The sequence below is a fragment of the Mauremys reevesii genome, linkage group 16 (assembly GCF_016161935.1).
Source record: "Mauremys reevesii isolate NIE-2019 linkage group 16, ASM1616193v1, whole genome shotgun sequence".
NCBI classification, from domain to species: domain Eukaryota; kingdom Metazoa; phylum Chordata; order Testudines; family Geoemydidae; genus Mauremys; species Mauremys reevesii.
The window spans coordinates 2,680,431-2,706,183 of NC_052638.1; the positions used below are offsets into that span (position 1 = coordinate 2,680,431).

General features: G+C 48.4%; 1 protein-coding gene across 13 annotated transcripts in view; it reads left to right on the top strand.

The window, feature by feature from the left end:
• The first annotated feature begins 1,172 nt into the window (after positions 1-1,172).
• Positions 1,173-25,753, top strand: part of PDPR (pyruvate dehydrogenase phosphatase regulatory subunit) — a 69,617-nt gene continuing 45,036 nt past the window's right edge. For 2 of the 13 annotated variants that reach the window (XM_039503119.1, XM_039503129.1), the window contains exons 1-8: positions 1,173-1,322; positions 4,465-4,764; positions 16,078-16,211; positions 20,546-20,627; positions 20,727-20,890; positions 22,538-22,659; positions 23,754-23,871; positions 24,706-24,855. In XM_039503119.1, the coding sequence (XP_039359053.1) occupies positions 4,538-4,764; positions 16,078-16,211; positions 20,546-20,627; positions 20,727-20,890; positions 22,538-22,659; positions 23,754-23,871; positions 24,706-24,855 (997 nt within the window). In that variant the 5' untranslated portion in view covers positions 1,173-1,322; positions 4,465-4,537. Of the gene's footprint in view, positions 1,323-1,475; positions 1,852-1,873; positions 1,897-2,386; positions 2,501-4,464; positions 4,765-16,077; positions 16,212-16,577; positions 16,714-20,545; positions 20,628-20,726; positions 20,891-22,537; positions 22,660-23,753; positions 23,872-24,705; positions 24,856-25,753 lie in introns of those variants that run through there. The other 11 variants (XM_039503124.1, XM_039503123.1, XM_039503120.1 and 8 more) reach the window with 11 other exon arrangements.

Sequence of the window (25,753 nt, forward strand, 5' to 3'; positions counted from 1 at the left end):
CAAGATGCAGCTCCAACACCTGTGGCAGCAGAGGAGTTGGGACTAGGAAATTGCTAGGTGGTAGTTTGCCAGAATACAGATTGTCCAACTGATAGAGAGGGGGGTGGCTCTCTCCCAGGATGGTGTGAGACAGGGAATAGTTATGGAAAAGCTGCTGGGAAAAGGTGTATCTGATCAGAGGGTGAACATACCTAGCATAGAGAGCACAGGTGATAGTCCTCTAGGGGTCAGGGAAGGACTCAGTGCTGGGAGGGGGAAATGCAAGGGAACCCCAAAACAGGAGCTGGATTTTCTGCATAGTCCTGGCGATTGGAGACTGCTCCCTAAAGGGACAGTCAATAGGCAGGATCCCCGTGAACCCTTATCTTGCCAGACCCTGAGATATCAAAATGCCAGAAACATGATTAAATTAAGAGTCCACACAGAAGGGAACACTGGAGGGAAAGAAAAGCCAGTGACTGATTACAGGGGAGAGAGTCAAAGGACACTAACCTCACAGTACACTACCTACCCTGAAGGCATGGGCTCAGCAAGATCCTTGTAAACACACAGCTGCGATAAAAACATCTGTATGAATGTTACCGCCTGCACCCCGAACCCCAGCGCGGAGCCCCATCCGACAGGCCAAACCCCTCATCCCCAGCGCCACCCAGAGCCGGCACCCGCAGGCCTCACCCCCCCCGCCAGAGGCTGCCCCGCGAGGCTGAGGGAGCGCGAGGAAGGGGCTGGCGCAAGCAGGCAGGGGCAGGGCGCTGCGCTGAGCGCCTCCCTCGCCCGCCTCCCAGCCCAGGGCCCCTGGGAGCCGCTGGCGGTGAGGCGGGAGGCTGCCCCGAGGGCGAGCCCCTGCCCCCCATCGCAGCTGGGGGGAGGAGCCGGCGGAGGCGGCGGGCTGCCCTGCAGGGGCTCGCGGGGCCCGGCTGCCGCCTCGGGCGGGGCCTGGTGAGGCAGCCTCGGCGGTTGGCAGGCCGAGCGCGCGCGCGCCGCCCGAGGCCAGCGCTGCCCTTTAACCCCTTCGGGCCCGGGGCACGAGCAAAGCTTCCCCCGTCGCAGGCCCCGCCCCCCCATACATTTAAAGCGCAAGCCCAGGACCCTCCCCCCACGCGGGACGCGCAGCACCACCCTGCCCACCGCCCCCAGCACGTGCCGGCCCCCAACAGCAACAAACCCACGTGGGACGCGGCAGGGGGGAGGAGCAGGAGGAGACGGGGATGGCTCCTGATTGGTCCGCGCCGTGACGCACGCGCAGGGCTGTGCTCAGTTGTCGCACTGTGGGTGAGAGCCGTAAAGTGCGGGACGTCGTGCGCGTGCAAAGCTTGGGGCAGGTGAGGTAGCGACCCCCCTTCCCCCTCCCTCCGCAGGAGGCGGACAGCGCCCCTCCCCCGCCCAGAGGTCACCCTGGCGCGGTGACCCCTCCCCCTGGCCCCGCCCGCCTCTGCTGGGCCCTGCCCGGGGCTCGGTCCGTGTCCCGCGGCCTTGCGGTGCCGGGGCCTGGCTCCGGGCCGTGGCGCTGGGAGGGCGGAGACGGGGGCTCCGGGCCGGAGCGAGGGCTTGTCAAATTCGCGGCTGAGCTCAAGCTGCGAGGGCGGCAAACCCCGGACTCCAGACGCGGTCAGAGCGACGCACTAGGGAACGGATCTAAAATCAATGGGATGAAACTGATGAGTAATGACAGGTGCCAACGAGCGCCCTGGCGAGGGACCCCCAGCCCAGCCCCAAATCGGCGCTAGCGGGCCGCGCGCAGCCCTGCGGAACAGGCTCTGAGGGGCTAGTGCATCACAAACGGACCCTGAGGCCACCCTGAGGCTGTTGCCATGGAAAAAGCAACTGTCATGTTAGAAGGTCCGTGTCCAGGTGTGTCACGTGCGAGAGGGGACGTGGTAGCACTTCTTGGCACTGGTGAGGTCTCAGGTGTGGCCAGGGCTGGGTACTACGCTGAGAAAGAGATGAACAAACTGGCCAGAGAGCAGTAAAAAGAACAGTTTAGAAAACGTGACCTAAGAGGAAAGGTTGAAAGAGTTGGAGATGTTTAGTGTAGCGATGCAAAGGCAGAGGAGCGTGGGGAACCCGATAACAGTTTCTGGATACATTAAGGGCTGTTATAAAGAGGATGGTGGCAGGGGGTTGGACTAGCTGACCTCCTGAGGTGCCTTCCACCCCTAATAATCTATGATTCGATCTCCATGTGTGGGACAAGAAGTAATTAGCATAGTTTGCAGTAAGAGAGATTTAGGTTAGGTATTAGGAAAAAGGTGGTTTTTTTTAACTATAAGGATAGTTAAGCATTGGAACAAGTTACCTAGAGAGCTCGTGGAATCGCTGTCATTGGAGGTTTTGACAAACACGTGGCAGGGGTGATCTACCTGAATTAAATTCTGCCTCGGCACAGGGAGATGGACTTGATGACCTCTTCAGGTTCCTTTTAGCCCTACGTTTTTGTGATTTCTGGCATGATGCTCATGACTGTGAGGTAATAATGGCTGGGTCTTTAAAGAAATCTAAGGTAGGTGCCCAACTCCCATTAAAATTCAAACTCCTTTGGATTCCACCCTTGGTGGACACGTCTAAAATGAGATTGTAAGCTCGGGGCAGTTACTTTCACTTTTTGTTCATACAGTGAATGTGCAGCAGGCATGGTGATATTAAAAAGCTAACTTTGTAAACATAGTTTCCTGTGTGCAAGTTACTGCTGTTAAGTGCTGGTCCCTGTTTCCTTTTCTCCTACTAGAGATCTGTAACCAAGAAATAGTATTTCACTGTCTGTTTTTCTGCATCAGTTGCTCTGCTATGTCAACACTGAGTTGTGGGGGTGGTATTTGTACATAAACTACGATTGCAGTATAATAAGAACCAGATATTATTACTAAATACAGGCTGGGGTTTAAGTTCCCACACAGCTGCCTATTAAATGCCGTGCAGGTGCTCCGGGCTGCAGTGGGGAGAGATGCTTCTCCCCAAACCTGCTGCAGCGCCCTCCCCCCTCACCTGCCGTGGACGGGGGACAGGTGCCCCGGCCCTGAGCCAGCCCAGCCCCGAACCTGCTGTGGCTGGGGGACAGGTGCCCCTCTCTCGGCCCCAGCTCAGGTCTGACCTGCCATGACCAGGGGATAGGCACCCCTCCCCCCAGGTGCTGCTGTGGTGGGGAGAGCTGGGAGGAGTCCTCTCTCCCCACTTTAGCCCCGGGGAGCCCCACTGCACCTTCAAATCCCTCATCCCCAGTCCTCTCCTGAGCCTGCACCCCCAACCAGAGCCCTCACCCTCTTGAACCCCAATCCTCTGTCCCAGCCCTGAGCCCCCTCTTGCACTCCAAACCCCTTGGCCCCACCCCACCACATGAATTTTGTTATGTGCACCAATATGGAGGTGATGTGTCACGCATTGCTTCCATATTGGTGTACATAACAAAATTCATTCTGCATATGGGTGGGGAAAAAATAGAGGGAACACTGGTTGGGGGTAAACTGAAGAGAGAAATGTTGTGTTATAACTGGTGAGCTCCACCAGGGTGTGGATCATAGCAGTGGGACTAGACAATGTATCAGGCTGAGCAATGCTAACTGTACAGCAAGGAGCCTCCAGCAGCATCCATGATAAAACTAGCAACTGTACAGCCTCTAAGTCAAAGCTGTCTGGATTCTAGTACATGCAGGCTGTGCCTCTCCATTCAAATAAAGGACAAACATGTCACTTCATTCTCAAACTTCACGTATTGCCATTTAATTTCAGAAGCCAGTTCAAAAATTTCTCTACAGTCCTTCATGCACTTTGACTTTCTCTATTTCCTTCCCTACACTCTCCACTTACATTGGCATCTTTTCTGTCTCATCACATGATCTTTCCACTGTTGGTACAAGAGCCTTTTCTCTGCAGCTCCTGTCACCTGGAACAGACGTCCTGTGTATATGTCAAAACTTTATCTTGTTCTCTTCCTTATTACTGAGCTAAGCCAAATTCAGAAGAGAGAAACTCTGGGTCTCATTATAAGTCTCCTGATCTGTCTAGTTCCTTTCAGTAGCAAGGCTGTTCTTTGAGAACTCTCAAAATCTGCACAGGCTGTTTTCCTGCTTATTCATCCATCGGCATTTAAAGATTCCAAGTTGTCAGTATAGAGGCTTTCAGATACCCTTATCGCACATCATGTATTATATTGTCCCAGTCACCACCCTCCTCCTTACCTCTGAGTTCCCAAGAACAGCTTTGCACACATGTTCTGTGACAGAGGTTCTCAAACTGGGGGTCAGAACCCCTCAGGGGGTCACGAGGTTATTACATGGGGAGTTGCAAGCTGTCAGCTTCCACCCCAAACCCTGCTTTGCCGCCAGCATTTTTTATGGTGTTAAATATATTTTAAAGTGTTTTTAATTTATGGGGGGGGGGGTCGCACTCAAGAGACCAATACAAAAGTTTGAGAACCACTGTTTTATGATAAGTGGTAATAATAATCTCTGTTGCTTTTTCCTTCGCTAGAAGATGTGGCAGTGAGCTAGCATCTTAACGTGTGTAGGTGGTGTCTCAAGAAAGCTGACTGACACCCCTTGGGATGTTTCTTCGGTTACTGTCAGATGTCCGGTGGCGGACAGCCAGCCGAAGCTGGAGAAGCACGTCCAGCTCCCGGCACATGAGCACATCTGCGGCAGAGCCTCCCTCCATTTCCCTGCCAGCTCAGGCACAGGTGGTAATCTGTGGTGGTGGAATTGTGGGCACATCCGTTGCATATCACCTCTCCAAGCTAGGATGGAAGGATATCGTCTTACTGGAACAGGGCAGGTAAGAGTTTGATTTTCTCTTTATTAAAGCATACTGAAACCAAAACCTCAGAACTATATGGGACTTGTGCACCCACAGTATCTTTCTTTGTGCGATCTTTCCATCATCTTACTTTCTCCCAGCATCAGAGCTGCTAACGCTGCACATCAGTTATGAGACCTAAGTCAAACCATTGGCTTTGCCCTTTCTTCACAGGCCCCCAGGGAATTCTATATTGTGAGTTCTACTCTACCCAGTGGAACTTTATAGGCCATTCTTAAAAGCCTAAATGCCTCATATAGAGCAAGAAAAGTAACAACTTTAGTTTTCAAACTATACTTGAGTCTTCTCTTTCTCTTCCACACTAAACTTTCTCACTGCCATCATGATGATCTTGCTGGCCTCCCAGTTTAAGATCTCTCACTCCAACTTCTGAACAAACTCCAACATAAACAAAGGAGCTGCTGATTTGTTTGTCTACACAGTGGCTTGTTCGGGTCAGCTGGTTCGGGCTGTGAGGCTGAAAAATTGCTGTGTAGGTTTTCAAGCTTTGGAACCCTGTGAAAGTGGAGGGTCCCAGAGCTTGGGTTCCAGCCCAAGCCTGAATGTCTACACAGCAATTTTTAGCCCTGCAGCCTGATCCCTGTGAGCTCAAGTCAGCTGACCTGGGCTAACTGCAGCCATACTGTGGGGCCTTTATCCCTCTGTAGACATATCCTGAGTTTATGATATTTCATTCACTACATTAAATTCCCAGAGTCTTCTTGCCAAACCTTCAGCAATCTGTACTGAAGGCAGAGTCTAGGGTGCAGTCTAGATGATGAATTATTGAGTTGGGAGAGGGCAATGTTACATTTATTTGTGTGTGTATGTAAAGGAGGCTATGATATAGACTCAAGCCTGCCTGCACAAATTTGCACCGTTTTAGCTAAACCTGTGCAAACCTCTGTGTGGATGCTATAAGTCATTTCTAACTGCATCTAGGATTGTCCACAAAGGTACTTAACTAAACAAATAGATTTGTGCAAGTGTATGTGTAGACAAACCCCTAATATCCTCAATCCTGTAGTAGGGGGTGGGCAAACTTTTTGGCCCGAGGGCCACATTGGGGTTGTAAAACTGCATGGAGGGCCAGGTAGGGAAGGCTGTGCCTCCCCAAACAGCCTGGCCCCTGCCCCCTATCTGACCCTGCCCCCTGACTGCCCCCCTCAGAACCCCTGACCCATCCAACCCCCACCCTGCTCCTTGTCCCCTAACCCCCTGCTCCCAGTCCCGTGACAGCTCTGACCCCATCCACACCCCTACCCCTTGACAGGCCCCCCGGGACCCCATGCCTATCCAACCCCCTCGTTCCCCTGACCCCTATCTAGCCCCCACCCCTGACAGGCCCCCAGGACCCTCATGCTTATCCAACCCCCTCCCCCTGTCTCCCAACCGCCCCCAGAACCTCCGCCCCATCCAACTGCTCCTTGTTCCCTGACTGCCCCTGGGGACTCCCGCCCCTTATTCAACCCCCTGGTCCCCTTACGAAGCTGCTCAGAACAGCATGTCTGGAAGCCACGCCACCTGGCTGGAGCCAAACACGCTGCCGCGCTGATCGGCTGGAGTGCGCAACCCTGCTGCCCAGAGTGCAACCCACGTGGCTGCAGGGGAGGGGCCAGGGGCTAGCCTCCCCGTCCGGGAGCTCGGGGGCCTGGCAGGATGGTACCTCGGGCCATAGTTTGCCCACCTCTGCTGTAGTAGTTTTGGCCCATAGCTTTATGCATGTGAATAGTCCCAGTGAGGTCAGCCTGCTGTCATGAGTAAAGTTACATAAACATCATCATAGAATCATAGGACTGGAAGGGACCTTGAGAGGTCATCTAGTCCAGTCCCCTGCACTTATGGCAGGACTAAGTATTATCTACATAAACATTAAATGTTTGTAGAATAAAGCCCTGAGTTCATTCTGTCTCTGTTCCCTGATAAGCAGAGGAACCTAGACTTGCTAGGGTTACTGATGGGCAGAGTTAAGCCCTTGTGAAATTTTAAAATAAAATAAGCAATTTTGCAGTTTCATTTCAGTTGATTTTGTGCCTGCAAGGGCCAGCTTTTCTATGACTTTCATTAATGTGATAGTTTTGCATCAAAACACATGGAATCCCCCCTTCCTCCCAAGTTTGCTTGTGTTTAATGCAAGATTTAATTGTCATACAAATTAAATGTTGAGGATCTTTCTCATAACAAGGCCATCTGAATGAAAATAGGTCTATGTGACACTCAAATGATCCTGCAAAATAAAGGAAAGAAACCCAGAAAATTTTGCATGTTCTTCATGAAATTGGACCATGTTCACAAAATCCTCACAATATAATTTGAAAACCTCAATTTGGATATTTTCCACAGTCCTAGTGATCACTTTTAAAGTGTCACTGTAGCTGAGGCTCTGTCTATACTACAGCTGTAACAGAATCAGGGGGCTGTTGCATCACAGGTAAAAGGTGTAGTATAGACAGGACTTAGCTATAGTCCTATAACCTGGTTAGCATGATGGACTGTCTAGGGTTTTGGTCTGGTTACAAGGGATTTAGGTCCCATCTACACAACACCTTTTTAATGCATTATAATCTGGTTTTCTGTCTTGCAGTCAAAACCCCATTTACTCCACAGTAAACTGACCCTAGATTCTGTGGCAAAATCCACTGATTCTGCTTCAGCTTCACTCTCCCCCACATTTCCATGGTGTCTAGATTTCTGCATTGACAACTCGGACAGTAAGCCAGTACTATTGGGTTATCCGGGAGAGGGGGCGGGCGGAAGCCCGCCGCATGCTAACGGATCCCCCCCCCAGCCTAAGGGGAGGATCCACAGGGACATGGAAACCCACTAAGTGCGGGGGACAGCTAATAAAAGAACAGGGACAGGAGTGAGGTCAAAGGGTCATAAGGAGGGAGCCTGATGGGGACACCGAGCAGAGAACCCCGGACAGCGCCCACTGCTCCTTGAAGGCGTCAAGGGAGCCAGCGGACGCCGCCCAGAGGAACTCCGCCCGGAGACGTGAGCGGACGAGGGACCGGAAACAAGCCCCACAGTCGCAGGAGTCTCCATCGGCCAACCTCCTCTCCCTGGTCGCGTGGATGGCCTTTTTAGCCAGGGCGAGGAGGAGGTTGACCAGGAGGTCCCGCGACTTTGTGGTGCCACGGATAGGGAGTGCATGGATAAGGAGGTGAGGGGAAAAGTGCAGCCAGAAACGTAACAGAATGTCGGTGAGGAGCCGGTATAGGGGCTGCAACCTGGCGCACTCTAGGTAAACATGCGCCAGGGTCTCCCTCACGCCGCAGAAGGGGCAGGTGTCCGGGACAGGAGTGAACCGCGCCAAGACACGCCCGTGCTCACGGCCCCCAGCTGATATCCCCGGCGGGCCTCGGGACCAGGGTGGAGTACAGGCTGGCCCACCGGGGCTCCTCACCCTCCACAGGTGGCAAGAGGTCCCGCCACTTGGTGTCGGGGCGGGACACGAGGGTGAGGAAGTGAACGGTATGGAGCACAAGCGCGTAGAGTTGTTTCCTTGGCGCGGTTTGGAAACGGACCGGCTGCAGATCGTGCAGCCGGCTGGCGGAGAAGGGGCGGGGGGGCCGGTCGGGTCCACGGGGCAGGGGCCCGATGAAGAGGTCCGGAGGGCTCGGGGTGGGGGGTGGGCGGGGCGTGCCCTCACGCAGGACCCGGTCGAGGTAAGCCCGAGCAGCGGGCGGCAAAGCGGCCTTCACCTCAGGGCTGGTATTAGAACCCAGGTCTTCTGATTCACATAATTTTGCTCGATTCACTCCACCATGGTGCCTCATCATGGTGTTAGTTCACTGTTCCCTAGTAGGCTCTGTATTGATATCTTGTTGGGATGAATGAAGTGAGGGGGCACAGACCATGCTTGGCAGCTGCTGCTGATTGCTGATTAGGACACTTTGTTTTGGAAGATGAGTAAACACAGTAGCAGTGCAGCAGTTTGTATTGGATGCTTTTTCTTTTCAACGGAAGAAAAATATGGACTCCACCCATTTTTTTGAACAATAACTTGGATTCTGAGGAATACAGCAAACATTGCTAAGAAGATCCTGGAATGATGGAATCCATGCAATTTTCCCCACAGTTAAAATTTTCCACCTGTCCTGCCGATGAGTTTTCCTGTAGTATTTTTCCTGGAAACAGAGGGCAGTGTTTTTAGCACTCTAAACTTTTTTGTATTCTCTCTTAATTTGGTTCATGCAAAATTTCATTGTTCCCCCATTGACAGGATTAGTTGTTGCAGCCTGTGGGCTAGTAATGCTCCAAAGCATCTGTTGTGTAGCTCAGGTTTTGAGTTTAACATGTGACAGAAATCTGAATTAGCTGTGAAACATATCTTGGCTCTACCTAGAGGAGGTTTAAAGTTTTATTGCCACAATAAACAATAGATGTCTGAATCTCTGTGCATAACCAGTTGTTGCTCAACAGTTATTCTCTGTAGGGCGCTGAGGTTATAGAACCATAGAATATTAGGTTTGGAAGAGACCTCAGGAGGTATCTAATCCAACCCCCTGCTCAAGGCAGGACCAACACCGACTAAATCATCCCAGCCAGGGCTTTGTCAAGCCGGGCCTTAAAAACCTCTAAGGATGGAGATTCCACCACCTCCCTAGGTAACCCATTCCAGTGATTCACCACCCTCCTAGTGCAATAGTGTTTCCTAATATCCAACCTAGATCTCCCCCACTGCAACTTGAGACCATTGCTCCTTGTTCTGTCATCTGCCACCACTGAGAACACCCAAGTCCCATCCTCTTTGGAACCCCCCTTCAGGTAGTTGAAGGCTGCTATCAAATCCCCCCTCACTCTTCTGAAGACTAAACAAGCCCAGTTCCGTCAGCCTCTCCTCGTAAATCATGTGTCCCAGCTCCCTGATCATTTGTGTTGCCCTCTGCTGGACTCTCTCCAATTTTTCCACATCCTTTCTGTAGTGGGGGGTCCAAAACTGGATGCAATACTCCGGATGTTGCCTCACCAGTGCCAAATAGAGGGGAATAATCACTTTCCTCAATTGGCTGGCAATGCTTCTACTAATGTAGCCCAAGATGCCGTTAGCCTTCTTGGCAACAAGGGCACACTGTTGACTCATATCCAGCTTCTCATCCACTATAATCCCCAGGTCCTTTTCTGCAGAACTGCTGCTTAGTCAGTCGGTCCCCAGCCTGTAGCCGTGCATGGGATTCTTCCGTCTTAAGTGCAGGACTCTGCACTTGTCCTTGTTGAACCTCATCAGATTTCTTTTGGCCCAATCCTTCAATTTGTCTAGGTCACTCTGGACCCTACCTCTACCCTCCAGGTTATTCATGTCTTTCTGATTATGAATTCCTGTCTCAAAACCAAATGTGTGGGATTATAGGGCTTGAAATGTCTGCAATAGATGCCCATACCAGATAACTTGGTGTTTTTTAAAGTCATCCTCACTAGCAAGACATTAGTACTGCAGAGGGCTATTGGAAGGCTGTTGGATTAAAGGTAGATATCCTGAGTAGGGTAGATGTGCCCACTGCTCTGCTTGTTTAAACTGCTGGATTTTAGCAGAAGTTTCCAAAAAGTATTCAAAATAGAATGAAAATGTTTTGCTTACTCAGCCGTGCATTTTTTTTTTAATGAGACCATGCTGGTATCGCTGTGTGAAAGGAGACAGAATACACCTGATGGACATGTAGTTTTACAAGACATGTACGTGATACTGGAGCAGACAATAATTTCCTTGAATATTGTCCCTCTCCTGCTTGGTGTGTCTCACCAATTGCCTCTATTGGAATCCTGAGTCATTTTGAATTAGTTTCTAGGATTGTAATGTCACCTTCTTCTTCGAGTGCGGTCCCTGTGGGTGCTCCACTCCAGGTGATGGTGTGTTGCGGCGCCGTTGAGCGGAGATCTTTGGTAGCAGTGCCTGGTCAGGACACACACGCTCAGTTGCAGTCTCGCAATGTCGTTAGGGTCTGCTTGAGCGCATGCGTCCCGCACCCCCTTCAGTTCCTTCTCAACCATCCTCGGCTGAAGACGGGACTCGGGGCAGTGCTCATCTCTTCCCTGGTTACTCTAGGAAATAAGTAGAGAAAAATAGAAATAGTTAGCTAGCCATTTCCCAGTTCTCCCTATCCTTTAGCACAGTTCGTTAGTTTAAAAAAAAAAAAATTCCCCTCCCCCCCAAGTTAGTCTCTTGTTGAGACTTCCTCGGCCGCTTATACTTTCATTATGGCGGGGTTGCCAGGCTTTCAGAAATGTGGGTCCTGCAAGGAGTTCTGCCGCGGTCCATTAGGCACTCACTCTGCATTAAATGCCTTGGCGAGACACACGTCTGTGCGAAGTATCTCCACGGTACCAACTTAAAAACTAGAGCTCGCCATGACAGAGACTTGCAGCTAAAAATGCTCCTCATGGAGAAAGCTCTGCAGCCGCCTATGGAGAAGGACAGTAAACCCTCTCCCTCATGCTCCCCTGCCAAGTCAGAACTGACCAGGAGCGCGGCTTCACCCTCTCATGTGAAGAGGCAGGAAGCCCTAATGTCTCCTCTCAGAGACACTCAAAAGAGTAAAGGATCTCCCACAAGGTCTTTACCCTTGGTGCTGACAGCACCCAGAGCAGACAACTCTGATCACCCCGGCACCTCAGCAGCAGCTCATGCGGGGCGCAAAAGCAGGGATCCAACTTCCCGCAGCGGGAAGCTCCTCAGCACCGGTCCCACCGGCACTGACAATGGACCCGGTGCTGGCAGCGCATTCCACCCTGGTGCCAACAAGAACATTGGCACCGAGCCTGTCTGCCACCCCCGGAGCAGATTCAGACCCCCTGCGGGGCTCTCTCAGAGGTCTTGCAGCGCCTACAAAAGCGAAACAAAAATCACTCCAGGCTGCCGCCCACACTTCATGCTCTGCAGCACACTAGCCTAGGGATCAGCAACAATTCCTGCATCAGCAGGATGTGTCTGTGGCTCCTGAGCCTGACTCTCGGCTCCTCGACATGGAGCCCTCACTGTTTGAACAGCAGCTCTCGCCACCTGACCTGGCTACTTTCACAGATAGTGAGAATGACATACAGCACCAGGCAGAGTTCTCCCCGCTTGAGTCTCCCCCTCTACCGGAGCCATACACACCCCAAGACATGGCGCATCATAAGAATCTGTCTCAGTTTCCCTACTTTGTCCCCCAATGGCCAGGACCCAACTTTTTCTGCCCGGTGCCCTGGCCTCAGTGGTACCTGTGGTCAGCTCCTGCCACCGCTCCTCCTTGCGCCCCTTCTACCAGATTGCAAGCTCGTCCTACGCCTATATCCCCAGCTCCATCAACATCTAGAGCTCCTGAACCTCTTCCTGAAGAGGTGGGCTGTGAACCCTTCCCGGATTTACCAGCTCTTGCCTCACCATCACCCACAGAGGACGCCCTCATGCCTCCACCTCCACAAAACGTGGATGACTTTAAGCAATTCCAGGAACTTTTCAAGAGAGTGGCACTCAGCCAGGACATCCCTTAGGAGGAAGTCCAGGAGACACAACATAGACTCCTCAAAATCCTCCAACCCTCTGCACCCTCAAAGATCTACCCATAAACGAAGCTCTCTTAGAACCAGCTGATACTCTCTGGCAGACCCCTGCCTCCATCCCACCAACATGCAAGAAAGCTGAATGTAAATACTACATGCCCATGAAGGATGTTGATTTCTTTTTTTCCCACCCACAACCCAATTCTCTGCAGCAACGCAGAGAACAAAGCAGCCACACTACCAGCCTACTCCTCAGAACAAGGACCTCAAAGGCCTTGACCTCCTGGGCTGCAAGGTTTATACCTCTTCTACTCTACAATTTAAAATTGCAAACTATTGCGCCCTCCTTGCAAGCTATGATTATGACAACTACAACAAGCTCTTTGATTTTACTCCAATATACCGAAGGACAGGAGAGCGGACTTCAAGTCAGTCCTTGTCGAAGGTCAATTGTTGTCTAGGATGGTACTACAAGCGTCCATGGACATGGCAGATACGGCAGCCCGCACCACTGCTACTGCAGTGATGATGTGCCAGTCTTCCTGGCTGGCTGCATCTGGTGTCCTCAAGGATTTGCAGACCAAAGTGGAAGACCTTCCCAGGGTTCTACGCAAGATCACAGAGGACAAGGCACACTTACTGCCCCAGGTTGGCCCAGACAAACATGGTATCCTTACCTGCTACACATGTCCATCCGTCCTCCAAGGACTCTCCCTGACAGGTCAGATCTGCTCTCCCAGAACTGCAGTCAGCTTCTCCATCCGCAGCTCCGGAAACTCCATCTGACGGTGTGTTTCCTCCATAGTTTCAGTCCCACGAATTAGCCCCAATACATCCTCCTGCACAGTAGAAGAGACTCCACTTGTAAGACTTACCTGCAAAAGTGGAAATGCTTCTCCTTGTGGTGCTTCCACAGACACCTGGCACCCCGAACTGCAACCCTCCCTGACATCTTAGACTATCTTTTCAAAACTAAAACAGGACAGGCTTTCGCTCAGTTCTATCAGAATACACCTTGTGGCCCTTACCACCTTCCATGACACTTTAAATGGCTATTCACTTTTCGCCCACCCCCCCATTAAATGCTTCCTCATGGGTCTGCAAAATCTCTACCCTGAGATTCATACACCAGTAACCTCCTGGAGTCTAAACCTAGTCCTCTGTGCTCTTATGAAACCTCCTTTCGAGCCCCTGGCTACCTCATTCCTGCTCCACATGTCCATGAAAGTGTCTTTCTTGGTTGCCATAATGTTAGTGAGAAGGGTTGGTGATATAAGTGCCCTGGTGGCCTACCCTTCCTATACCATTTTCTTTAAAAACAAAGTTACTATCTGATCCCACCCCAAATTCCTCCCCAAGGTGGTGTCTCCCTTCTACCTTAACCATAAAAAAAAAAAAAATATATTGAGATATGCCTATCTCATAGAACTGGAAGGGACCCCAAAAGGTCATCAAGTCCAGCCCCCTGCCTTCACTAACAGGACTAAGTACTGATTTTGCCCCAGATCCCTAAGTGGCCCCCTCAAGGATTGAACTCACAACCCTGGGTTTAGCAGGCCAATGCCATGCTCAAACCACTGAGTGAGCCCTCCCCCCAGCCAATACACTTACCTGTATTCCATCCCAAGCCTCACACAACTCCACAGGAAGTTGCATTACATACCCTTGACGTCCAATGGGCTCTTGCATTCTATCTTGACAGAACTAAACCATTTCGTAAATCCCTGTGGCTATTTGTTTCTGCTACTGAGAGATCAAAGGGTGAGGCTATCTCTAAGCAAAGACTCTCCAAGTGGATCTTGGACTGCATCAGATCCTGCTATCAGATCCAGAATGTTCAACCACCAGAGAATATTAGAACTCATTCTACTACAGCAGTGTCAACATCCATTGCCTTCCTCCACAACGTACCTATTACAGACATATGCAAGGTGGCCATGTGGACATGTGACCACACATTTGCCAAACATTATGCTATCACATGGGATACCACAGCAGACACCATAGTCGGCCATATGGTACTGTCTACCATTATCCCTCATGCATATTCAAAATCCCACCAAACATAGTGGGTTCTGCTTCACATTCACCTGGAATGGAGCACCCACAGGGACAGCACTCAAAGAAGAAGAGAAAGTTACTCACCTTGCAGTAACTGAGGTTCTTTGAGATGTGTGTCCTTGTGGGTGCTCCACTACCCACCCTCCTCCCCTCTACTTTGGAGTACTAATCAGACAACAGTAGAGAAGGAATTGAGTGGGGTGCGGGATATGCGTGCTCAGGCAGACCTTAACGACACCGCAAGACAGCAGCTGAGTGCGTGTGACCCCACCAGCCACTGCTACCGAAGATCTCCGATCAATGACTCCATGATGCACCGACACCTGGAGTGGAGCACCCCCAGGGACAGAAATCTCAAAGAACCTCAGTTACTGCAAGGTGAGTAACTTTCTCATGTGCATAGCTCAGATGAGCAGTTTGAGCTCTGTATAGCATAGTAAACTATACACTGTGCTATGGGCTGCTCTGTCTTTGTGAGGACACCCCTCAACTTCAGTCAGCTCTGTGGTGCTTTCCTTTGTGTCTTTGACTTGGGAATGTGCTTTCGCTGGTTGAAGACTATTTGACTATGCTGTAGGGAGTGGTGTCAGTTCTGTTTTATAGGTTCTTTGCATGTGTAGGTCATGGTTAATGCTACGATTTAATCATGGGTATTTTTAGTAAAAGTGGTGGACAGGTCACGGGCCGTTAATTTTTGTTTATTGCCCATGAACGGCCCGTGACCTGTCCATGACTTGTATTAAAATACCTGCATTTAAATGGGGGGGTGCTGGGGGGGGATGCTACTGGGGGCGCCTCGGGCCAGCGGTTCCAGCTGCTAAGGGCCAGATTGCAGCTGCTCTGGCCGGGGACCACTGCCCAGGGCCGCTCCAGTAGCTGGCCCACTGCCTGGGAGGCCAAGGGGTCAACCACACTGGCCCTTGCAGAAGTCACGGAGGTCATGGAAAGTCATGGAATCCATGACTTCTGTGACCTCCATGACAGATACGGAGCCCTAATCGTTGTTAAAGCACCCTTCAGTGTCCAGCTTTGAATGTAGTCTCGCTGTACTATGCCTCATTGGACAGCAGTCTTCCTGTCACCTGTGTTTCTTGCTGCGGTGCAAGTATAGGGTGCATCTTATCAACAAGCAGCTAAAAATACACTCTGGAGCTGGACTGCCCAGTGGGGTTTTGTTTGGAGCAGGGGTTGGAGGCATCTAGACATTGGATCTGCCCAGTCAATGGAGTACTCCAAATGGAGAGGGCTTTTAACTAACGGGGTTTATTACTCTAACATCAGCTCAAGTTACCAGGAATTCATGCCTACCTCAGTTCTGGGCTGTTCTTTCTCCCCCTTTCGTCCCTCCCAAATCTTACTGTGATTTCACTTTCTTGTAGCTACACACACAAACAGCAAACTCTGGGGGAAGGGATAGCTCAGTGGTTTGAGCATTGGCCTGCTAAACCCAGGGTTGTGAGTTCAGTCCTTGAGGAGGCCACTTAGGGATCTGGGGCAAAAATCAGTACTTGGTCCTGCTAGTGAAGGCAGGGGGCTGGACTCAATGACCTTTCAAGGTCCCTTTCAAGGTCCCTTCCAGCTCTAGGAGATTGGTATATCTCCAATTATTACCTTTAACTCTGGCCGCCAATAAGAGGGGCTGCAATGCCTAGTGCATCTGAGAGATTCTTGTCCTGAGGTTGTCCCTGAACCAGAGGCTCTGGTATGATAGCATTCTGTATGAGGCCCCTGCTGTATTTTCTCCTGCAGGCTGGCTGCTGGCTCCACTCGATTCTGTGCTGGCATTGTGAGCACAGTCAGGCACTTGTCCATAGAGCTGAAGATGGCTGACTATTCAAACAAGCTGTATCAGCAGTTAGAACAAGAGACCGGAATCAAAACAGGTAAGAAAAGGAACCTCTGGCTCAGTTCTCTGCAAAGTGGATTCACATGAACTCCCCTGCTTTCTGGGGCTTGGAATGAGAGTAACACTAGCATGTATAATTGCTGGTTTCTAAGCACTGAATGGGGCTTTAGCCCTCTCAGCTTGGAAACACTCCCATGGCATCCTCATGTTTGGATTGCCTGCTGCAGTCATTTAGAACACAACACTTGTGACAGGTAAGGGCAGAATTGTTGAAAGAAAACTGCCCCCATTATGCTCAATCAGTAACATAAAAGTTAACCAAGTAAGAGTTAACTAGAATTAACCATGAAGCTTATACAGATGTATTCATTTTTGTATCTCCAGCTTGGGCAGCAATCTTAGCATAAAGTACTTGTTTATATTGCATGCACACCTGCTTATTAAACAGAGGATGAGAGCCCAGTAGCAGCAAGTCCACACCTGTTTCCAACCAGCTTTAATAATAGTATGCGAGAAACATACTGTCACAGATCCACAGGGTGAGTTTGCCTCAAGCCTTTAAACAGTCTGTCAGGGAGCATACCCCTCTTAGTGCTAGTCCCTAGACCTCCACTTTTTGCAAGGGATACCCTGGAGCTCCATTACTTTGAGGCTGGGCCCTGGCTTCAGCACTACTGTTTCTCACCATGCCTCCTTCAGTAAGCCCAAAAGAACCTGAACTCCTGTTGGAGGGAGACTTTACCCCGTTGGGAGCTACGCAGCCAACAGATGTTTGCAGCAACACAGGGCTGCTTTTTCAGTACAGGACAGCTTTTATTGGTCAACTAGCATACAATATTTTAGGATCCTTAAATTACAATGGAAGAGCAAAGCTTACATGCACGTCCATGCTGGCTGGACAACCTGCCTCTTTCGCCCAGAATGTCCAAGATTCAATCTCTCTCACTGCACAGGGCAGCAGTATCATTATAACAGTTTTCTGACACCTCAGTTCTTTGTTTCCAGCCGTGGTCACCCTGTTTGCACATGATCTGCCTCCCTTGGCTCCCAGTCGTTAAAAGTTAATGTCCAGTCCAGGGTCTTCCATTGTATCTCCAAGGGAAGCCAATGATATGTTGGCAATTCTTTATAATTCATTCATACCAATCCTGACACTCTTATGTGACCTACATACATCTCTTAGCTCCCTGTCCTAGAGAAGATGACAACCCCTTGAGTCATAGCAGATCACAATATAAAAGTGAATGGGGAAACAGTCATACATTTTTCATAAAAATACAGAAATTTTCCACATTCTCTACAACTACATAAATAGAACATACTTCACTTTTCAAAGTCATGCACTCAACATTTAGGATGTGCCAGAATTAAGTTTCCTTCACAACTTTAATTCAGTCCTCTTGTATGTATGTGTTATGAAACAGTATGCCTCATACAATGCACAGAACGGATGGTGTTCTCTTAACAACAACTGTTCATTGTATGGCACCATGCCTTATTTACTGCATGTTGTTTTGAAGACAGAACTGTTAATTTCCTTATTGGCTTTCCATGATGCTCATCACTACTGTACCTGAGTGCTTCACAAACAATACTCCTGTGAGATTAGGGGGGTGTTAATCCCTTTTTACAGATAGGGTCTAATATATACACTAATTTTGGGTGCCAAATTTGAGACATCTAGGATCAACAGATCGGACATCAGGATTTCAAGTCAGGCAGGCAGAAAATAAACACGCAGTCAGTGAGCACTGGGAAAAGTTTGTGACTTGCCTAGTATTGTATAGGAACTCAGTTACAGAAGCGGGGTTAGAATCCAGTTCTTCAGGCAAGCATTCAGCTGCTTGAATCATGAAATCATCATTTCTCTTCCCACAATCCTCTGCCTCATTCACCACTCCGCTATAATGATTCACCCCCAGAGCAAGTACTGCTTGTGCACTGAATGAGTCAGGGGTCCTATGGGAAATATATTATGTGATCATGTAATGAAAGATTATCTTGATGCATACATATACACAGGGGGCCAAATTGAGGTTTCAGAGGATCCTTAATTCTAGCATTTCCTGAGTTCTGAGTGCTTGACTTTTAACATAGTTTGTATGTATTTTCCTAGGTTTTTAAATATGCAAACTGGAAAAACAGAAATTCCATCATGTGGCATCATATTGAAACCCACATGGGTCATCAGCAGGGTCAAAACCTTTAGATCCACCATATGAGTTAAACTACAACAACTAATGAAGTAACTGATAGCAATAATAGGTTGTCACCCTCTGTGGACCAGCACTAGAGGGGATGGGACACTGCCAGTGGGTTTCACAAATAGTAGAGGAATTCTGAGGCTTGGGGAGCTGAGATGCCATTCTGGGATCTGGAGGGGAATGTGATCTAGTGGGTACAGAGCTTTCTGCCTGCTGTCCCCAAACCTGACCCTTTCTGCCAAGCCCCTTCCAACCTTTCCCTGTCCCAGACTCTCTCCCTTCCTCCAATTCCCAGGTCCTTGCCCAACCAGTCCCAGTCTCCCCGTCACCCTGCTCCTCATCTGTTCCTTCTGTCCACCCCCAGCCTCTGGTGAGACACACCCATATTCCCCATTACCATTGGGTCTCAGTCCCAGTGTCCTTCCTTGGGCTACTTGTCCAATCTCTTTGTCCCCGCCCCCATCTTCTTGTCCCAGTTTCCTTACTCGGCTAGTCTGAGGCCTGGTCCACACTGGGGGGCAGTGTCGAGGTAAGATACGCAACTTCAGCTACGGGAATACCGTAGCTGAAGTCGAAGTATCTTATCCCGACTTACCTCCTGTCCTCACCGCTCGGGATCGACGTCCGCGGCTCCCCCGTCGACTTCGCTACCGCCACTCGCTCCGGTGGAGTTCCGGAATCGACGGGAGTGCGTTCGGGGATCGATATATCGCGTCTAGATGAGACGCGATATATCGATCCCCGCAAAAGCGATTGCTACCCGCCGATTCGTACCCTTAGTTCTTCCCCCTAACTCCATTTCCTCATTAGATCTGGCTCTCTTCCTCCCTCTCTCCCATACCTCTGATTCAAATCCCAATCTTCTTGCCCAGTCAGTCCCAATATCCCCCCTCCCTTCCCCCAAGCTCATCTGATCTCAGTCACCCACTTCCTGGCTGCCAGTCTCTGCCCAGCCAGTCCTAGTCTCCTCCCTAACACCAATTCCCAGTCCCAGTTTCTTTCTCCCTCTCCTCCAGCTACTTGTCCCAATCTACTCTTCCTGGCATTCCCTTCCCAGATCTTGTTCCCTCTGCATTCAAATCGGGCAGCATCCTCCTCCACGCTACCTGTACCGAACAGAGGGAGCACTGAGAGCACAACAGAGTCGGGTTCCCTGCTCTCAGATCCAGTGACCAGCCCTGATCCAGTCTGCAGTAGCACAGAGCTGCAGCTTCAGGGAAAGACCTGCTTAGCCCCAGGTCAGAGTAGACACAATCTTTGGGGATTTAGATGTGAAACTCTAGCAAGTCTCTACTGTGCATGTGTGAACTGTGATTTTTCAAAGGCATAGCTTGGTTAAATTTGGTTTATTTTTGCAGGGACGGTAAAAGGTACATCCCTGACACAAAGGCCACCCCCTTTCCAAATTTCAGGTCCCTGCTCCAAAGTTGGGGGAACTTTAGCTTTTTAAAAGAAAAGTTTGCCAAAATTTTTTACATGGGCAATGCAACACATTTCCCCCTAGCCTCATTCTCAGAATGGCTAAATCATTTAGGCTGAAATTTCAAAATTAACAATAAAAAAATTATATATATTATCAGTTTGAGGCAGACAACTGACATGGAAGATTTCAGCCCACACAATTAACGTTTTGCAGAATTATAAGCAACAGAAAACAGGGTTTTACAGTGGAATGTGTCAGGCAACCTTAATAGTCTGCATTACCAGCCCTGCCTATAAATAAGGTTAATATTTAAAGGGTCGTATTCGTCCATGAAAGCCAATGGAGTTACGTTGGTGCCAAAAGGTTTACATTCATTTATTACATGTTAAAGTTTTTTCTTCAGCTTATTAAGCAGTTATTAGAGCACCTGGTCTGAATCTCTAGTTCTAGCCTCTTGCCCTCCCAGTTTCTCCTTTACTGGGCAGGAGTGTGTGGAATATAATCGGCGAGAGTATTTATGAACCTGAGTAACTTTTGGTATAAAGCAGGATTAAAATAACTTTAGTAGTCTAAATTAAACTGTGCCTTCTAAAACAATTGTAGGTTACTAGCTAATCAGTGTATGAATGTGGGAAGCTGGGCTTTCCTGGCTGCTGTGTATTGGAAGCAATGATTCTGCTGGAAATACGAAGGCTTGGAGAACCTGCCCAACTCTGACTTGACTTTGGTTGGTCATTGTCCTAGGTTACGTGAAGACAGGCTCTATCTCACTGGCTCAGACTCAGGATCGACTGATCTCCCTGAAACGCATTGCCTCAAGGCTCAGGTACATATAAGAGAGAAACTGTACCTGATCTTAAACTTTACCTGTGCTTGCCTTTCCTGAGAGGCTAATGACAAGCATCCTCTGTGTGTTCTGTGGCAGTGTAATGGGGATACCTTGTGAAATCATGGCTCCAAAACAAGTGGCACAACTACACCCACTAATCAACATTCATGACCTGGTGGGTGCCATGTATGTGCCAGAGGACGCAGTCGTATCATCTGTCGATGTGAGTCTTGCTCTGGCAAATGCTGCCTCTCGAAATGGTATGAATATTTTTAATCTATAACATGCCAGCTCCCTTGTGTGATGTCTGCCTTGTTGTTATAAAGGAAAATGACCCTCTGATAGGAATGGTATCAGATTTGGAATTCATCTTATTCTGTTTTGATGACCAAAGTCTGCTAATTTCTTTAAAGGAAATGTACTTTAAATCCATTTTTCTCCACCCTAAAGTCAGGTCAGATCTTGTTTGGGTACTTCATCTTTTGAGATATTTAGTATAAGGAATCACACACCACAGGCTGCTGTAGTGATTTATTGATATACAATCCTACAAGTCTACACAATGCTTTCTACCTATAGTAAACCCAGATGGGAGCTTAGTCTAAAGGCACAAGTGGATTCATACCAGTCTGGACAGTTTCATTATATATGAGCCCAGAGGAGTGTGCAATACTGGAATACTGAAGCTGGAATACTTAACTGGATAGGTGGATGTTTGGGGATTTGGAGGTGGGCCTGGCATATGCCAGTTGGAAGCTTGTTCAATGAGATTGGGGTGGTCTGAAAGAAGAGACGAAGTCATGATTTAGCAAAGGAGATGGGAGTGGAACTTGGGGTACGTCCATACTACCCGCCCGGGTCGGCGGATAGCGATCAACGACGCGATATATCGAACTCCGAACGCGCTCCTGTCGACTCCGGAACTCCACTACCGTGAACGGCGGTGGCGGAGTTGACGGGGCAGCCGCGGACTTTGATCCCGCGCCGTGAGGACGGGTAAGTACTTTGAACTAAGGTACTTTGAGTTCAGCTACGCTATTCGCGTAGCTGAACTTGCGTACCTTAGTTCGAAACCCCCCCGCCCCCCAGTGTAGACCAGGCCTTGGTCAGATTGGAGGAAGCTTATGAGGTGAACGAGGGTGAAGCTCTGAAGCCAAGGTGGAGGCTGTACGGCAGCAGCATGTCCTTTGTGCGCAGCAAGGTGTGAGGCCAACAGCCAATTGCCTCCAGTGCTCTTGAAGTGCTATTCTTATCATTTAGCATCTCCTAGTATTGTACTTATGACTTTGTATCACTGCCTTTGATTGAGAAAAATATGTTGTTAGTCTCACTAAGTGCCACCCGGTCGGGTGTCTCAGAACTTCATTGGCTGGAACTTCTGTTTGCCAGTTGAATTTCTGAGTCCTGCTTATTTTCAGTGTCATTCACTAACTGGGGCAAAAATGACCATGTTCCCTTGAAATAGCCATTAGCTTTTGTATCTGTGCCACCATCCAAACTTAAGACTCCAGCATTTATAAATAAAATGTATAGGGTCTTTACTCTGGCTTACAGAGTTCCTTGTTCACACTTACTTCCTCCTTAAATGTCATCTGTGCTTCCTATTTGTTTGCTCCTGTCACCCAATATAAGTTCCACACTAAAAAGGCTGTAACTCCAGCTCACTGCCTTGCAGTATCTGTCCTGCTTCGTTGTACACAAGCCATCAAGGTTTTCTACATATAACATTGTATGCAAGTCCTTCTCCTGTTTTCTCTATGAGAAGATTTAATCTAGAAATAGGAAATGCCTGTGTCTGAAATGGAGGAGAAGCTGTTAATTTGGCTTTGGGATTATCAGCCTGATTTTTTCATCCTAGCAGTAAGGCCTGTGGTATCCTGACTCCTTTCTCTGACCTCTCTATGCAGGTGTCCAGATCCATGAGCGGACAAGCATCAGCCATGTCATGGTCCAAAAGGGTTGCGTGACTGGAGTGGAGACTGACAGAGGACAGATTGAATGCCAGTATTTTGTCAACTGTGCTGGGCAGGTTAGATCTGATGGGAATTCCCTCCTCTGTGTCCTCTTGTAAGGACTCGAGTGTATTCGGTAGCTGTAATAGCAGAGGGGGAGATCATTCAGTACCAGCTAAAAGCGCATGTCACATTTCTTCAGAATGAACGAACACTTGTCAGCCCCAAAAATAGGAATATATTGGTTACATCCCCAAATAGCTGTGTTTACACCTTCTCTCTCCATGCTATCTCTGTCCTAATTAGAGCAGGCCTAATTAGCAGTGCTAAATTTCTGCCACCCATGTATTTGCTTTTAATATAAAGAAGTGTATATGTTCTGTATTTTCTCTGCAGTTTCATACATTATTATAATGTTAAGGTTCACTTTGGCCTGGTCTGCTGCAGTACATCAAAGGCATGCTATTCAGTGCCCCAGAATGGTAGTTATATCTAAGAGGAGACTAGTGCATGCTGTTTGCTTGGCACTATAATCTAAGTGGCAACCTGCTGAGAAGCATCCTGCAATGTGGCAATACGCACCTGCCAAGTCTCAGTCAATGGGAGGGGCACATCTTTCTGAGGTGAAGGACTTTGCTGTGGCTCTTAATGAGACTATTGACTCTCCATAATTTTTCTGGAAATCTTCCTCATTCTAATGTCACAGCTTGTCAGTCCTGAAGATATATTTGCCAGTTGATGTTTCTCAGCCTGCAATTGTCCATCTTGGTAACATGGGACCCCAGCAGACCAGGAGGCCATTAGAAGAATCATTGTCTATTATGTTTTCTTTGGATGCCAAACCAGTAGTGACTTCACAGTATAAATTGTTGTTTGTTTTGTTTTATATCATGATAGCACATAGAAGCTTCAGTCATGGGCTAGGCCCCCATTGTGCTAGTTGCTGTTCAAACACAACAAAAAGATGTTCCCTTCCCCAAAGAGTTTATAATCTAAGTAGAGAGGGGAAAAAAAGTAAATAATTCCGTCTGTCTAAGGCAATATTACAGCAGCATAGACATTGATCTGCTCTCTGGTGCTGTAGCAAAAACACTCAGATGAAGACAAAATATGCATGGGACTCAGCTTTCTCCCAGTCACTTCCACCCTAACTAACCCTTTCTGGTTTCAGTGGGCCTACGAGCTGGGTCTCTCCAATGAGGAGCCGGTCAGTATCCCACTGCATGGCTGTGAGCACTTCTACCTCTTGACACGTCCCTTGAAGAAGCCACTAGAGAGCAACACACCAAGTGAGGACTCTCCTACTCTGATTTATTTTGCTGGTGAACTATTGCTGTTCTTCCAAAGGCAAGGCTGGCTGGAGAGGCAGAGCTGCAGACATTTTCCATAGTCCTGAACTCTGCCGGGAATGTGCCTTGCATTCAGGCTCACTTGTTCTGAGTGTTCTCTTTCAGAGTTGAGGTGGGGAATAGCTGTTTGTTTACTCAGACATAAACTCTTGCCACAAAAGATGAGTTCTTTTGGGTTTGCCAGCTCAGATAGCAGAAATTGTGGCTCGGGAATGATTTTTACTCTTGCTTTGCAAGTAATTGATGCATCCATCAGAGATGCAACCATGCACCACATGCTCTGGAGGGATGGTGCTAACCTTGCTATTATGTTCTCCTTGGAGACTGCTGTGCCCATATGGGCCATGCATTTCTCTCTTTTAGTTGAAGTTAAGGCTTTACAATGGCATTGGCATGTCATTGAGCAGTAGGGGGCAACCAGAGCACTTGCGATAACGACCCTTCCCTCCCCAGACACTTGGCTTTTGGCTCCCATAAAGGGGAGACGCATATGGATACCAGGGCTGGGAAGTGGAAAACATTTCTCTCACACAGTCTCTCTCTAGCAAGCATTTCTGCAACTAGTAAGTAATGTTTATGCTCCCCTGGGAACCCAGTTCTCTGACCAGAGGGCCTGATTTACTCTCTAGTGAATTCTCTTCACTCACTGATTTGTGAGTCATTTTTGTATTCCCAGCCTCTGTGTGGGGAGCATGGGCTATTTTGATATAAATAAAGTTGTAATTTGTCCTGCACTTCCCAATCCTTCCATACAGTCTCATGTTTCCTCTACAGCTATCGTGGACCCAGACGGCAGGATCTATATCCGCAGTTGGCAAGGTGGCATCCTCTCAGGGGGCTTTGAGAAGAACCCCAAGCCCATTTTTACTGAGGGCCGAAACCAGCTGGAGATTCAGAATCTGCATGAGGACTGGGATCACTTTGGTATGCTAATCAGACAGGGTTTGCAGCAGGGTAGATTTGATTTAAATCAAATTGATTTAAATTATTGGTTATTTCATTTACCAAAGGTAATTGAAGCAGATATTTATGAAGTCATTGGGAGGTGAACTATCTCCAATTCAACAGGTTAATCATTAATATTTGGAGGATTTTCTTGCCATGCTGTATTAGGACGAGAACGTCACCAGACAGCCATTTAAATTGTTTTATTTAACTAAAACAACAATGTTATGTATTCTGGATTTTTTTTTCAACAGCAAACATATAATATTTTAACAAAACAAGCATATGAATTTTTTAAATTAAGTTAAACATTCAAGTTTTTTAAAATCAGGTTTGTTTTTGTTAAAATTGTTTAACTAAAATAGTTAAATGAAATAGTCGATTTAATTTTTGGGTTTTTTTTTTTAATATGTCAGCCAGGTCAACATGAGAAACTTAAAATATTGGTTTCTGCAGCTAACTCAGTGGTCTTCTCCTTCATTTTCCTGTTTGTTCATAATCTGGAAAAGAAAAACAAGCTTTCCTGCTTTTTCAGGTCCCAAATGATTTCTCAATTTGGAATGAATTAGTCCAAAGGAAGAAAATATTCTTTCTACAGTGGCAGAAGAAGCTACTGCTGTTAAAAATGAGATTATCACTTCAACAGTCTCTGAATCCAAGTGCTTAAGTGACTTCCACCAGTTCACTGTTGTGACTTTCTTTAAAACATCACCAGCAAACACATATTTCTTGAATGGTTCACCCTTAGCTCTGAAGTTTATTATAGTTGGCATTATGGAGGGATGATTGCTGGATGTCCATGTCATAGCCAACTCTTCTTCAGCAGTTAAGGTTTGACCCTGGTACTGAGTATTGAGAATATTTGCAAGAAAATGAG